The sequence below is a fragment of the Ranitomeya variabilis genome, chromosome 8, assembly GCF_051348905.1.
Source record: "Ranitomeya variabilis isolate aRanVar5 chromosome 8, aRanVar5.hap1, whole genome shotgun sequence".
Lineage (NCBI taxonomy): Eukaryota > Metazoa > Chordata > Amphibia > Anura > Dendrobatidae > Ranitomeya > Ranitomeya variabilis.
The window spans coordinates 22,516,410-22,533,425 of NC_135239.1; the positions used below are offsets into that span (position 1 = coordinate 22,516,410).

The following is a 17,016-nucleotide window of genomic DNA, read 5'->3' on the forward strand; positions in this document are numbered from 1 at the left end:
GATCGTCCAAAAGAGACAGGCACATGTTTCTATATCCCTCTACAGTCATGATGACTATGTTTCCCCCTTTGTCAGAGGGTTTGACAATTATAGAGGTATCCTCTTCCAACGTCCGAAGTGCCTCCACTTCGATTTTTGTTAGATTATGCCTACCATGTGCTATTTCCCTCCCTTTAATCTCCTCAGTGGTCAATTTGAGAAATACATCAATGGCCGAGACATCACTGCCTACTGGCGGCATTTTAGTGCTTTTTTCTTTTAAAGATGAAAAGGGGCCATATCCACTTACAGAAGAGGGGACCTGATCCAGATTGGCCAGAAGCTGAACGTCCTCAAGTATATCTACTGGGATGTTCAGATTAGCACATGTTTTTTTATTTTGTTGTTTAAAAAATTTATGCCATCTCAATTTCCTTATAAACAAATTAACGTCTTTGACACAATCAAAAGTGGAGAAATCACTCGTGGGGATGAAGGACAACCCCTTACTTAGTACCGTCATCTCGGGTTCACTTAGAATTTTCTCTGAGAGGTTTACCACCTGTAGTTCTAATCCCTGTGAAGGGTATTCCTGCTCCTGAAGGAGTACGTACTGTCTAAAAAACCTGGTCTTGTAGACATATGATAACCACCCCCTCTAGAGTAACCTCTATTCCTTCCTCTCTGTCGGCCTCGTGTATTTCTCTGTCTGCCCTCCGTATCAGAGGGGTCGGTTTCGGTTGAGGAGAGATCCGTCTCTCTTTCACCCCTATCCAACCGATCCCCAAGGACCTGATATATCTTATTGTCCTTAAAGTCCTGGAGGTCCCTTAAGTACTGTTTATGTTTTCTCTCCTTTAATTTGTACTGGAACTTCTCAATAGAATTTTGTAACTGGGTTTCTTTGATACTAAAATCACTCTCGTCCTTGAACTTTTTGACAATTTCAATTTGCTCTTTAAGTTTTGTATTTAATTTTTCAAAGCTGGTTTTTTCCTCATTCACCAGTAGGTTCATGAATCTAAGAGAGCTATTTGTTGCCTCTTTTTCCCAACAGCTCATAAGTTGGGAACTCCGGCAACGAGGAGCTGGCAATAGAGTGATTCGTAACCCCCTAGGAACTATATTATTCTTTAAGTACGTTTCCAAGCTCTGAATCTCCCACCATGAGCTTGTATGTTCCTTATACAATTTATTAAGATCCTTAAACGCTGTTGTATATGTTGGAGTATATTTTTTCTGAGCGAAAGTTTTCTCAGAGAATATGTCCCTGGCTTCTGTAAGCCATGAGTCAGTATCCGGTCCTGTCGACAAGAACCCAGCCATAACAGTGAAACCAATACCAATATATCACATATGGGGTGTATCTAGATATGATACCCCTAAGGTTCTCAGAACGCAACACCTAAATCAGCCAGGAGACCTATTACTGTACTATACAACCTAAAACATAGCTTTTAATAAATAATGTTTAAAATATGGAATGGATAATAACAATAAAGGGGAAGGTGATTTGTGTGTACATTGCCTTGACCGTGGGAAATGATAATGGCGCTAGGGAAGCATAAGGGTAACCGGAAGTGAGGTAGGACGCCGAGTCCACATGATAACCTATTTAAGTGGAAGTATTGGGCCCCGCAGCTCACCCCACTACAGGTCTGATCCCACTACTGGGAACTCTGGACACGGGAGTTACCTGCGGATGCAGGGACTCTCTCTTGATAGGAATATCCCACATATATATTTTTTTAGTTCCCTTGATGATTCTCCCCTATGGGAGAGGAAACGCGTAGGGAAGGGTACATTATTTTGGTGGGCACAAAACTTTAGACTGACTTGGGGACTGCCCTTGTCAGGGCGGGAGCTATACAGGGGCACGACTGGGGCAGTATAGAAACACATTACTTCCCCCCTCCCCCGAAAATACTGTTGGATGCTCCCGGAAAAAAGGAAAAAAGAAATAGGACCATTGGGTGAGATAAAACCAATTTTTAATCTGGCACAGGTCACATGAGCACTTTTTTGCACTTTATTGTTATTATCCATTCCATATTTTAAACATTATTTATTAAAAGCTATGTTTTAGGTTGTATAGTACAGTAATAGGTCTCCTGGCTGATTTAGGTGTTGCGTTCTGAGAACCTTAGGGGTATCATATCTAGATACACCCCATATGTGATATATTAGCTTCATACAAAGAGAAGAAGTACACGCCCCTAGTGAAAACTGTGTGATACAACCCACTTGAGAGTAAAAAAAAAGTCAACTCATTAGGTTAGGTGCCAAATACTTTGATTGCTAATATCTCCACAACGAGAGACGAAATAAGAGAGAAAAAAATATTGTTTCCTTCCACTTTGCAGCTATTAATTGCATGGTGTGTTGAGTTAAAGTTTAAAAAATTGGTGAAACGTCCTTTTTAATTAGGGTTAGGTTTAGGGCTAGAGTAATAAAATAATTAAATAAAAATGTGAGAAAGAATAAGAATGTAAAATATATATACATATATAAATTAGAACAATGCATAACATGTTAATTTCTTAAATTTTATGTCGGAATTCAACAAAAAGCTGAAAAAAATTGGTGAAAGGTCCTTTTTAGCGTTAGGGCTTATTAGGGTTATGTTTAGGGCTAGATTAATAAGATAATTAAATAAAAATGTAACAAAATAATAAGAAAGTAAAATATATATATCTAACAATGTATAATATTTGTTAAAATTTTATGTCAGAATACAACAAAAAAGCTGAAATAAAACAAACAAAAATATCAAAGTGTAAGCTATAATTTTCTTAAAATACAATACATGCACTTGGGGAATAAGAGGTTCAGTACTGGACTGGTGGAAGTGTTAGGTGGGGTCAGGTTCAGGCTACTTTCACACTAGCGTTTTTTGTCCTCCGTCGCAATGCGTCGTTTGGCCGAAAAAACACATCCTGCAAAAGTGCTTGCAGGATGCGTTTTTTCCAAAATAGACTAACATTAAGCGACGTATTGCGACGGATTGACACACGTCACAACCGTCGTGCGACGGTTGCGCCGTGTTGTGGCGGACCATCGGCACAAAAAAACGCTACATGTAACGTTTTTTGCCGCCGACGGTCCGCTTTTTCCGACCGCGCATGCGTGGCCGGAACTCCGCCCCCACCTCCCCGCACTTCTCCGCACCTCACAATGGGGCAGCGGATGCGCTGGAAAAATGCATCCGCTGCCCCCGTTGTGCGGCGTATACAACGCTAGCGTCGGTAACCTCGGCCCGACGCACTGCGACGGGCCGAGCCCGATGCTAGTGTGAAAGTAGCCTAAGGGGGTCACAAAATACTTGCACTGCCCCGGACGCTGACAACATACTCTATGAGCGGCCCTGTGGATATTCGGGTTCTGAGATCCGACCAGAACTTTAGTCCAAAGTTTGGTTCCTGTACTAGAACTGTACCCAAAGGTGAACCAGAACCTGAAACCCATTGAAAAAAGGAGACCGAACTTCAGATCTGGAAAAAAAAAATCTCTTTCCCCGGAACTCTGAACTTTGCAACAGACTTTTCCTTGAACTCCAAACTTTGCAACAGACTTTTCCTGGATCTCCAAACTTTGCAACGGACTTTTCCTGGAACTCTGAACTTTGCAATGGACTTTTCCTGGAACTCTGAACTTTTTTCAACGGACTTTTCCTGGAACTCTGAACTTTGAAACAGACTTTTCCTGGAACTCCGAACTTTGCAGCGGACTATTCCTGGAACTCCGAACTTTGTAACGGACTTTTCCTGGAACTCTGAACATTGCAACGGACTTTTCCTGAAACTCCAAACTTTGCAACGGACTTTTCCTGGAACTCTGAACTTTGCAGCGGACTATTCCTGGAACTCCAAACTTTGCAACGGAATTTCGGGAGAAGTCTGTGTGTGACGTTTAGCTCCGGAAACTAACTGTCTGGTACAAACCCCGAAACATACAGACTTTTAAGTTCTAGACCTTATTTTGTGGTCTGCCTTTGTGGTGGGCACACTACTAATTATTGGCTGCCTTTCCCTTTAACGGACAAGCACATGATCGGCCGTTAACTAAGTTTTTTGTGTTTTACATCTATTTACTTGTTAGGAATTTCTTTCATTCTTTTCTCCTCTCTGGGAGCCAGTTGCTTTTTCACGGTGGCTTTCTTTCTGCAGTAATAACACGTTTGAATAAGACAGCTTTGCACAGTGCGCAGCGCTGCCAATACCTTAGAATAGCTGCCTTGTAACTATGGAAACTTCCTCTGACCCCCCCCCCCCCCATATAACAACGTTTATTTCTTAATGTGAAAAGAAAAAAAAAGAAATATTTCCATAAATAGGCCGTTGCCACCAAGAGGTGGCTTCTGGAAGCCTGATAAATGCCTGCACCCTGCCCATCTCCGCAAACTCGAAAATCTGTTTTTATTACTGCAGCAATTTAAATGCAACGTTGTATATGGAGGAAATGTGAAAAATCTAACAAAAGTAATGAAATCTTCGTGTCGTATGATTCCTCTAAGCTCCGGGATTCTCAATGAACCGCGAAAACTAAGACGTACCGGCATTTCATTTTTTTGATATTTCTACAGGTCAAACCCTTAAAAAATTACATTGGTATTCACTAATATTAGAAATATGGTGGTGGCGGGGCTGCAGTAACCTTGAATTAATTTTCACTCATCTGATCATCTGATCAGTTATAATTTGTAGAGGATTTGAAAGTGTGTAATTTACCCACAGTGCCTCTAGTGGAGAAATTATGCATTACACAGTATCCATTTATATCAATGAGATATCAATGAGTGCGATGCAGAATAGGTCAGGTCCTCCAGAGAGGATGACTCTCTTAGCAAATGAAAAAATTGTTTACTCGTTTTCTTTTACCTTGAGATAGGCGTCAGGTTGGAACCAGAAACAAGTTGGAACAATAAAGAACCATTTTGGAACAACTCCTTTAAAGGGATTATCCATGGTTATGTTGTTTTTTTTACTATGGGCCTAGGAAACAACAGATTCATAGTTGTTAACTACCTGCCTGTTGTGCCCAGTGCCGATCTCTGCCAGCACAGAAAAGTTGTTGGCCGCTCCTGTCAGAGATTCTGCTGCTTCCACTGACGTCACGCTGACAGAGCAGCGGCTGCTTTTCCACCCTAATCTCTTGACCGTCAAAATCATGCTGCTTCACAGCCGGCTCCTCGCTGCTTAAACGCCAGCTGTCAATCAGCATGATGTTAGCAGTGATGCCCATCGACAGAGCTGAGTTGAAGAAGTTGAGCAGCTGAATTGCCGGCAGGAGCCATCGGTGACTGCTCTGAGCCGCTGCCGGATAGAAGAAGCGGTTAGTTGCTAAACACTGCTTTGTTATTTTTTTGGCTCATAATATTAAAATAATGTAGTCCTAGATGACCCCTTGTGGGTTAAGAATGGGGATATTCCACCTTTTTACTGAATCCCATTACTGGCTTCTTGGGAAGTTGGACAAAACATTGTATATTTTAGGAGATCATTTTACCATTCAAGAGCCAATTTGCTTTTTTCGGTTGGCTCAGCAGTTTGGACTCTCGCAGACAATTAGACATCAGTAAAGCAAACAGAGCTCAAAAAAGTTTGTGACCCCTAGACTTATAGGTTTATTGGCCACCTTGTTTCTGGGATTTTGTGCTGTAATGACCCGGGGCCTTGGCATGATTCCATAATTTGGTTGGAATTGCCCTTGATGGCACTGGATGTACTCCACAAGAAAATAGCACAGTAACTAACGTGACCAAGCAAATAATTCCAGAACGGACATATAGCTTGGCATTTACAGCATTGACTCAGAAGCTTGGTGGTTACCGTCCATGGCATGGAAGCTTGGTGGTTACAATCCATGGAATAGATGATTGGTGGTTACAATCCATGGAATAGATGCTTGGTGGTTACAATCCATGGAATAAATGCTTGGTGGTTACAATCCATGGAATAAATGCTTGGTGGGTACAATCCATGGCAAAGAAGCTTGGTGGTTACAATCCATGGAGTAGATGCTTGGTGGTTACAATCCATGGCAAAGAAGCTTGGTGGTTACAATCCATGGAATAGATGCTTAGTAGTTACCATCCATGGCATAGAAGCTTGGTGGTTACAGTCCATGATATTGAAGCTTAGTGGTTACAATCCATGGAATAGTTGCTTGGTGGTTACAATCCATTGAATAGATGCTTGGTGGTTACAATCCATGGAATAACTGCTCGGTGGTTACAATCCATGGCAAACAAGCTTGGTGGTTACAATCCACAGAATAGATGCTTAGTGGTTACAATCCATGGAATAGATGCTTGGTGGTTACAATCCATGGAATAAATGCTTGGTGGTTACAATCCATGGAATAGGTGATTGGTGGTTACAGTCCATGGCATATAAGCTTTGTGGTTACAATCCATGGAATAAATTCTTGGTGGTTACAATCCATGGCAAAGAAACTTGGTGGTTATAATCCATGGAATAGATGCTTGGTGGTTACAATCCATGGCATAGAAGCTTGGTGGTTACAGTCCATGGCATAGAAGCTTAGTGGTTACAATCCATGTAATAGATGCTTGGTGGTTACAATCCATGGAATAGATGCTTGGTGGTTACAATCCATGGCATAGAAGCTTGGTGGTTACAGTCCATGGCATTGAAGCTTAGTGGTTACAATCCATGTAATAGATGCTTGGTGGTTACAATCCATGGAATTAATGCTTGGTGGTTACAATCCATGGCAAAGAAGCTTGGTGGTTACAATCCATGAAGTAGATGCTTGGTGGTTACAATCCACAGAATAGATGCTTAGTGATGATTACAATCCATGAAATAGATGCTTGGTGGTTACAATCCATGGCATATAAGCTTTGTGGTTAGAATCCATGGAATAGATGCTTGGTGGTTACAGTCCATGGCAAAGAAGCTTGGTGGTTACAATCCATGGAATAGATGCTTAGTGGTTACAATCCATGGCATAGAAGCTTGGTGGTTACAGTCCATGACATTGAAGCTTAGTGGTTACAATCCATGGCATAGAAGCTTGGTGGTTACAGTCCATGACATTGAAGCTTAGTGGTTACAATCCATTGAATAGAAGCTTGGTGGTTACAATCCATGAAATAGATGCTTGGTGGTTACAGCTATGGTAGAGAAGCTTGGTTGTTACAGTAGATGGTACAAAGCTTAGTCATTTTGTGATAACGCGAACACGTGGTAATGCGACAGTGGAAATTCTGGACACCATGATGTCTTTGGTAATATTTCAGGTCTTGCCCGCAGTTAGGGATTTTCTTAAAATGTCACGTAGCCTCTCAGGCACTTTATGCAAAATCTCTGCCAAGTCAGCAACTCCAAGCACATCCCGATGCTGAATGTGCAGTACACTCAGCGAGCGCGAGGCATCCCACAGCCACAGGTGGCGCTCCGACATGTGTCACAAACACGTCAATCTACAGAACTGGCTCAGTCTATGATGCGACCCGTGCGGCTCCAGACTGCAGCATCACACATCACTGCGGACCAGAAGCTCCTCGGCTTATGGTACCATATTAGATACACAATACTGAGCAGCACGGACTTCAGGGCCACGTTACAGGCATTGCAGGCTCTGCAGATAATTTCTTATATGTAAAAAAATTGCCCGAGGACTCGGGGAACATAAGGACTGGACAGTAATTTCAGCGAACACTGCAGGTTTATTGCCGCAGGTAATGGGAAACTCTCTCTTTATTTATTCTGTATTATTTAGAGATTATAATTAGGGCCAAATGAGGTGACGGACCGACATTGGGAATAAGCCGCAGTTTACTCCAGTTACTGTTTTATAGCCATGCAGTGTTTCCATACAGGCACAGAGCAGCATAGAAAGAGCAATCTGGGTATTTGGCACCAAAATAAATACATTACTAATTAATTGATTAAAGAATAATTCTAACCAACTCTGGAAAATGACAGTAAAGTAAATTATCCAAATCCACAGACGCAGTCCAGGTGGCATCATGTGCTGCACGTTACATCACTGATCAACTCGGTGCCCTATAAATTTGGTTCACACTTTGTTCACCAATTGCCCGAAAAACAAAAATGGGTGTGTGAAAAGATCCATAGATTATAAAAAGTATGTGAGCTAAAAAAAAGGGTAGAACGTGTACAGAAAGATCAGAAGTGTGAATGGAGCATAAGTCTCAGTAATGTCACCGCTCTCTAGTGATGGATTGGCTGCATTCTCAGTGATGTCACCGCTCTCTAGTGATGGATAGGCTGCATTCTCAGTGATGTCACCGCTCTCTAGTGATGGATAGGCTGCATTCTCAGTGATGTCACCGCTCTCTAGTGATGGATAGGCTGCATTCTCAGTGATGTCACTGCTCTCTAGTGAATGGATAGGCTGCATTCTCAGTGATGTCACTGCTCTCTAGTGAATGGATAGGCTACAGTCTCAGTGATGTCTCTAGTCCTTTAAACAGTAAATTGTATTGAGGTCGAGGTGAAAACGTTTCTATCTTCCTGCATTTTGTGATGGATTAATAAAGAACACATGTTTTCTTTTCGCTTTGGATGTTGTTGCGGCTCCTTCGTCATCTCCCTATATATAGTAAAGTCCGGGTTTTACTCTGTTATAAGTTACAAATAGTAGTAAAATAATCTGATAAGTAATAGTCACATACAATGGGAGCACAGCACACATGCATTTAATTGCACAGAATTGTGGCCATGCATGTCCCATCTTATGAAGCAGATGGCAAGTATTCTTGTTGTTTACTACGACTTTCTTTCTGTTGTCTGTACCACTGTTGCCTGGAGCAAAAAAAGAAAAGAAAAAAGAAAAGAAACCATTTGGTTGTCAGATACGTCTATAGCGGTTGTTTTCATGGGACTATTGTACCTCCAGGGAAGGGGGAGATGAAATCTTCTTTGTAACTTTGTATCTTCTTGAACATTTTTGTTTTTCTTGTGTCTTTTCAGGCCAAGATCGCAGCGAAGCTACATTAATAAAAAGGTTTAAGGGGGACGGTGTTCGGTACAAGGCAAAATTAATCGGGATTGATGAGGTTTCAGCCGCAAGAGGAGACAAGTTATGCCAAGATTCAATGATGAAGCTCAAGGTATTGTATCATTATCCTCCTATTAGAGTCGTTACTAATGTGTATAAATTCTACCAGAGCAACAAGACGTTCTTGTGTTTGCACCTGATTCCTAGAGGTTCCTCCAAAACCACAGACACCATTCACCCTATGCAGATGATGGACCTGGTGACACTGAGCCACCTAATATTGTGCGTTATGTGACATCATCATATCCATCATTGTGACATCATCGTACGCATCATTTATTTATTTTACTCACTTATATAGCGCCATCATAGGCTGCAATGCTGTACTGACATTATCATCACTGTCCCAGTTGGGAGGAAACCAAAGAACTTTGAGGAAACCCACGCAAACACGGGCAGAACGTACAAACTCCTTGCAGATGTTGCCCTTGGTAGGATGTGAACCCAGAAGCCCAGCGCTGCAAGGCTTCAGTGCTAACCACTGAGCCACCGTGTACACTGCTAACCACTGAGCCACCATACAGTGCTAACCACTGAGCCACCGTGTACACTGCTAACCACTGAGCCACCATACAGTGCTAACCACTGAGCCACTACAGAGTGCTGACCATTGAGCCACCATGTAAAGTGCAAACCACTGAGACACAGTGTACAGTGCTAACCACTGAAACACCATGCAGTTCTAACCACTGAGCCACTACAGAGTGCTAACCACTGTGCCACTGTGTACAGTGCTAACCACTGCGCCACTGTGTACAGTGCTAACCACTGCGCCACTGTGTACAGTGCTAACCACTGAGCCACCGTTACTGCGATACCAACATTTCTTTATCAGCTCCAATAGACATATATAGCAAAATATCAAGATTCCTTATGCTCTGGGGTCAGAAGAATAACTTATCCCGAAATCGAATTTCCAGGGAAACTTCACACGAACAGGCGAATTCCAATTTCGCCCGCTCATCTATAAACCGCTGTTGAATCTGTCCATTCCCTGTTAGATGTGATGGGAGATGCCCAAAAATCCCACTGGAATCTGCCGATGAACACATGTGATGTCCGTGTCTGCAGAACAATGTGAGTGAATGCGCTTTGAGCGCAGCTCTGCAGCACAGGGTTAATCTTTTTTATTTTTAGAACAGGAATCAGTTCGAAAGAAGCTGAAAACCGAAAATGTAGTAATATTAAAAGACAAGTAATCTCCAGAATACATGGTCTGTATAAAGCAGGGGCGATGAGCGCTGTTATCTGAGATTCCCAGTGCAGCTGCCGCTCACATGTGAGAGAATATTCATCTCCGAAAACACAAGAAGCAATGAAAGTCACAAAGAACAGAGACGACATGACTGGCGATTCCCCATCAAACTCACAAGGAGACTACAGCAGAGTGATCCTTCATTCTGTCCTGTTACAAGATGGTGGCGTCTACTTGGCTTTCCTCATCTTAGTCTTTTGGAAACACAAACATGAAACCAATAATGCAGAATGGTGGCGAGGTAGGAGGCACAAAATGGAAGATGATAACTGGCGCAAGGGCTTACAAAAATGATCCTGTGCACTCCGGGGCGTAAAACTCTGAGCAATTGGATTGGAGAACGGAACTACTGGACACCAGGGACTGAAAATATTATTCATTAGACACCACAAAAGAAATCATTGAAACACTGGACCAGACAGACTGTAGAATAAACTACTGGACACCAGGGACTAGAGAACTGAACTACACAACACCAGGGACTGGAGAACTGAACTACACGACACCAGGGACTGGAGAACTGAACTACTCGACACCAGGGACTGGAGAACTGAACTACACGACACCAGGAACTAGAGAACTGAACTACACGACACCAGGGACTGGAGAACTGAACTACAATACACCAGGAACTAGAGAACTGAACTACACGACACCAGGGACTGGAGAACTGAACTACACGACACCAGGGACTGGAGAACTGAACTACACGACACCAGGGACTGGAGAACTGAACTACACGACACCAGGGACTGGAGAACTGAACTACATGACACCAGGAACTAGAGAACTGAACTACACGACACCAGGGACTGGAGAACTGAACTACACGACACCAGGGACTGGAGAACTGAACTACACGACACCAGGGACTGGAGAACTGAACTACAATGCACCAGGAACTAGAGAACTGAACTACACGACACCAGGAACTAGAGAACTGAACTACACGACACCAGAGACTGGAGAACTGAACTACACGACACCAGGAACTAGAGAACTGAACTACACGACACCAGGGACTGGAGAACTGAACTACACGACACCAGGGACTAGAGAACTGAACTACACAACACCAGAGACTGGAGAACTGAACTACACAACACCAGAGACTGGAGAACTGAACTACACGACACCAGGAACTAGAGAACTGAACTACACGACACCAGGAACTAGAGAACTGAACTACACAACACCAGAGACTGGAGAACTGAACTACACGACACCAGGAACTAGAGAACTGAACTACACGACACCAGGGACTGGAGAACTGAACTACAATACACCAGGGACTGGAGAACTGAACTACACGACACCAGGGACTGGAGAACTGAACTACACGACACCAGGGACTGGAGAACTGAACTACAATACACCAGGGACTGGAGAACTGAACTACACGACACCAGGGACTGGAGAACTGAACTACAATACACCAGGAACTAGAGAACTGAACTACACGACACCAGGAACTGGAGAACTGAACTACAATACACCAGGAACTAGAGAACTGAACTACAATACACCAGGGACTGGAGAACTGAACTACAATACACCAGGGACTGGAGAACTGAACTACACGACACCAGGGACTGGAGAACTGAACTACACGACACCAGGAACTGGAGAACTGAACTACACGACACCAGGGACTGGAGAACTGAACTACAATACACCAGGGACTGGAGAACTGAACTACACGACACCAGGGACTGGAGAACTGAACTACACGACACCAGGAACTGGAGAACTGAACTACACGACACCAGGGACTGGAGAACTGAACTACAATACACCAGGGACTGGAGAACTGAACTACACGACACCAGGAACTAGAGAACTGAACTACACGACACCAGGAACTAGAGAACTGAACTACACAACACCAGAGACTGGAGAACTGAACTACACGACACCAGGAACTAGAGAACTGAACTACACGACACCAGGGACTGGAGAACTGAACTACAATACACCAGGGACTGGAGAACTGAACTACACGACACCAGGGACTGGAGAACTGAACTACACGACACCAGGGACTGGAGAACTGAACTACACGACACCAGGGACTGGAGAACTGAACTACAATACACCAGGAACTAGAGAACTGAACTACACGACACCAGGAACTGGAGAACTGAACTACAATACACCAGGAACTAGAGAACTGAACTACAATACACCAGGGACTGGAGAACTGAACTACAATACACCAGGGACTGGAGAACTGAACTACACGACACCAGGAACTGGAGAACTGAACTACACGACACCAGGGACTGGAGAACTGAACTACAATACACCAGGGACTGGAGAACTGAACTACACGACACCAGGGACTGGAGAACTGAACTACAATACACCAGGGACTGGAGAACTGAACTACACGACACCAGGAACTAGAGAACTGAACTACACGACACCAGGAACTAGAGAACTGAACTACACGACACCAGGGACTGGAGAACTGAACTACACGACACCAGGGACTGGAGAACTGAACTACACAACACCAGGGACTGGAGAACTGAACTACATGACACCAGGAACTAGAGAACTGAACTACACGACACCAGAGACTGGAGAACTGAACTACACGACACCAGGAACTAGAGAACTGAACTACACGACACCAGGAACTAGAGAACTGAACTACACGACACCAGGAACTAGAGAACTGAACTACAATACACCAGGGACTGGAGAACTGAACTACACGACACCAGGGACTGGAGAACTGAACTACACGACACCAGGGACTGGAGAACTGAACTACACGACACCAGGGACTGGAGAACTGAACTACACGACACCAGGGACTGGAGAACTGAACTACACGACACCAGGGACTGGAGAACTGAACTACACGACACCAGGGACTAGAGAACTGAACTACAATACACCAGGGACTGGAGAACTGAACTACACGACACCAGGGACTGGAGAACTGAACTACACGACACCAGGGACTAGAGAACTGAACTACAATACACCAGGGACTGGAGAACTGAACTACACGACACCAGGGACTAGAGAACTGAACTACATGACACCAGGGACCGGAGAACTGAACTACAATACACCAGGGACTGGAGAACTGAACTACACGACACCAGGGACTGGAGAACTGAACTACACGACACCAGGGACTGGAGAACTGAACTACACGACACCAGGGACTGGAGAACTGAACTACACGACACCAGGGACTGGAGAACTGAACTACAATACACCAGGGACTGGAGAACTGAACTACACAGCACCAAGGACTAGAGAACTGAACTACACGACACCAGGAACTAGAGAACTGAACTACACGACACCAGGGACTGGAGAACTGAACTACAGGACACCAGGGACTGGAGAACTGAACTACATGACACCAGGGACTAGAGAACTGAACTACACGACACCAGGGACTGGAGAACTGAACTACATGACACCAGGAACTAGAGAACTAAACTACATGACACCAGGGACTAAAGAACTGAACTACACTACAACAGGAACTAGAGAACTGAACTACACGACACCAGGGACTAAAGAACTGAACTACACGACACCAGGGACTGGAGAACTGAATGACACGACACCAGGGACTAAAGAACTGCACGACACGACACCAGGGACTAGAGAACTGAACTACACGACAACAGGAACTAGAGAACTGAACTACACGACACCAGGGACTAGAGAACTAAACTACACGACACCAGGGACTGGAGAACTGAACTACACGACACCAGAGACTGGAGAACTGAACTACATGACACCAGGGACTGGAGAACTGAACTACATGACACCAGAGACTGGAGAACTGAACTACATGACACCAGGGACTGGAGAACTGAACTACACGACACCAGGGACTAGAGAACTGAACGACACAACACCAGGGACTGGAGAACTGAACTACACGACACCAGGGACTGGAGAACTGAACTACACGACACCAGGAACTAGAGAACTGAACTACACGACACCAGGGACTGGAGAACTGAACTATACAATACCGGGGACTGGAGAACTGCACTACATGACACCAGGGACTAAAGAACTGAACTACACTACAACAGGGACTGGAGAACTGAACAACACAACACCAGGGACTGGAGAAGTGAACTACACGACACCAGGGACTGGAGAATTGAACTACACGACACCAGGGACTGGAGAACTGAACGACACAACACCAGGGACTGGAGAACTGAACGACACAACACCAGGGACTGGAGAAGTGAACTACACGACACCAGGGACTGGAGAACTGCACTACACGACACCAGGAACTAAAGAACTGCACTACACGACACCAGGGACTAAAGAACTGAACTACACTACAACAGGAACTAGAGAACTGAACTACACGACACCAGGGACTAAAGAACTGAACTACACGACACCAGGGACTGGAGAACTGAATGACACGACACCAGGGACTAAAGAACTGCACGACACGACACCAGGGACTGGAGAACTGAATGACACGACACCAGGGACTGGAGAACTGAACTACACGACACCAGGGACTGGAGAACTGAATGACACGACACCAGGGACTGGAGAACTGAACGACACAACACCAGGGACTGGAGAACTGAATGACACGACACCAGGGACTGGAGAACTGAACGACACAACACCAGGGACTGGAGAACTGAACTACACGACACCAGGGACTGGAGAACTGAACTACACGACACCAGGGACTGGAGAACTGAACTACACGACACCAGGGACTGGAGAACTGAACTACACGACACCAGGGACTGGAGAACTGAACTACACGACACCAGGGACTAGAGAACTGAACTACACGACACCAGGGACTGGAGAACTGAACGACACGACACCAGGAACTAGAGAACTGAATGACACGACACGAGAAACTAGAGAACTGAACTACACGACACCAGGGACTGGAGAACTGAACGACACGACACCAGGGACTGGAGAACTGAACGACACGACACCAGGGACTGGAGAACTGAACGACACGACACCAGGGACTGGAGAACTGAACGACACGACACCAGGGACTGGAGAACTGAATGACACGACACCAGGGACTGGAGAACTGAACTATACAATACCGGGGACTGGAGAATTGAACTACACAACACCAGGGACTAGAGAACTGAACCACGAGACACCAGAGTTTGGAGTATTAACCCTAATGGACAAAAGGGTTTACATAACTGAACCACTGCACCCCAAGAACTGAAAAATGTCATCATTGGACACCAGAACCTAGAGAACAGATACCAAGTAATGAGCTGCTAATCCAGGACTTGGGGGCTACATCACTTATACAGGGACTTATTCACTGAAGCTCCAGACATTTTAGATAGGGGCACTCCAATACAGATGTACAGGCTGAATATTGGCTAAAGCCCTGGGCTTGGATACCTGAGCCCCTGAGTGGATACATCATGGAAACTTTGCAAACATTTGCCTCCTTGCCCGCCGGTCCCCGCAGAAGGCATCTATGCCCACAGCCCCAGGTTGCAGACCACGATCTAGATATTTAGCCTGGCTTGGACCACGCTTCGTGCCCTAGTAATACGCTATTTTTTCATTAGTAATTCCTTTTATCACCTTGGAAATATGCACATTAGAAATTAGTTTTAATTCTCTCCAATTCCACTTACCCAACATGCAACCCTGACACCCGCTGATAAAATTTGCCGTCCGTTGCGTCCAGGAAAATGTTTCCTTGTCTCCAAGACGCTGGATTCTTTTCTTCCCAATAATTGAGAGGTTTATCTGAGCTCGGGAAAATGATGATGGACCCGGGAGGTCTTCCAGATTAATGTTCTTGTCTTGTAAGCAAACATAACAGCCTTTATCCGGAGCAGTGTGACACAAGGGTTTCTGCTCAATCTTAATAATTTCTGCCCTTTTTTTTATTAAAGGCTGAACAACGTATTAAGGTTTCCCTCTGAATACATAAAACCTTGACTGGCTCTAATGCATCGGTCTCAGAGGTTTCCAAAAAGCTCCCAAAGCAAAGGAGGTGGATGGCGGTGACATTTATTGGTGACGGGTATCACAGAGAGGCCACGAACCGATACAGAGATACAATGTAACTTCACCTCTGCAACAAAGTGGAGGAAGAAACATCTGCTCATACATGTCACACATCATCAGAAATGTCACTATTCAAAGAGAGTCCCACCCGAGAGGAAAAACACATTCCAGGAAACAATTGTTAGCAAGTAGCACTCCATTAATTGTGTTTTATCTGACAAGAATTATTTCCCTAGCAGGAGGTGACCTACAACCTCGATTTTGAAAATACTTGTGACAACGAGTACAATGATGTCACATAGTGGTGTGTATGGTGATGTCACATAGTGATGTGTATAGTGATGTCACATAGTGGTGTGAGTAGTGATGTCACATAGTGATGTGTATAGTGATGTCACATAGTGATGTGTATGGTGATGTCACATAGTGGTGTGTATAGTGATGTCACATAGTGATGTGTATGGTGATGTCACATAGTGATGTGTATAGTGATGTCACATAGTGATGTGTATGATGGTGTCACATAGTGATGTGTATAGTGATGTCACATAGTGATGTGTATGGTGATGTCACATAGTGGTGTGTATAGTGATGTCACATAGTGATGTGTATGATGGTGTCACATAGTGATGTGTATAGTGATGTCACATAGTGATGTGTATGGTGATGTCACATAGTGGTGTGTATAGTGATGTCAC

The 17,016-nt window shown here is 44.3% G+C and overlaps 1 protein-coding gene across 15 annotated transcripts in view; it reads left to right on the top strand.

The window, feature by feature from the left end:
• Positions 1 to 17,016, top strand: part of DAB1 (DAB adaptor protein 1) — a 759,978-nt gene that overhangs the window by 642,585 nt on the left and 100,377 nt on the right. For all 15 annotated transcript variants that reach the window (XM_077276888.1, XM_077276893.1, XM_077276896.1 and 12 more), the window contains one exon: positions 8,943 to 9,082. In XM_077276888.1, the coding sequence (XP_077133003.1) occupies positions 8,943 to 9,082 (140 nt within the window). The remainder of the gene's footprint in view (positions 1 to 8,942; positions 9,083 to 17,016) is intronic.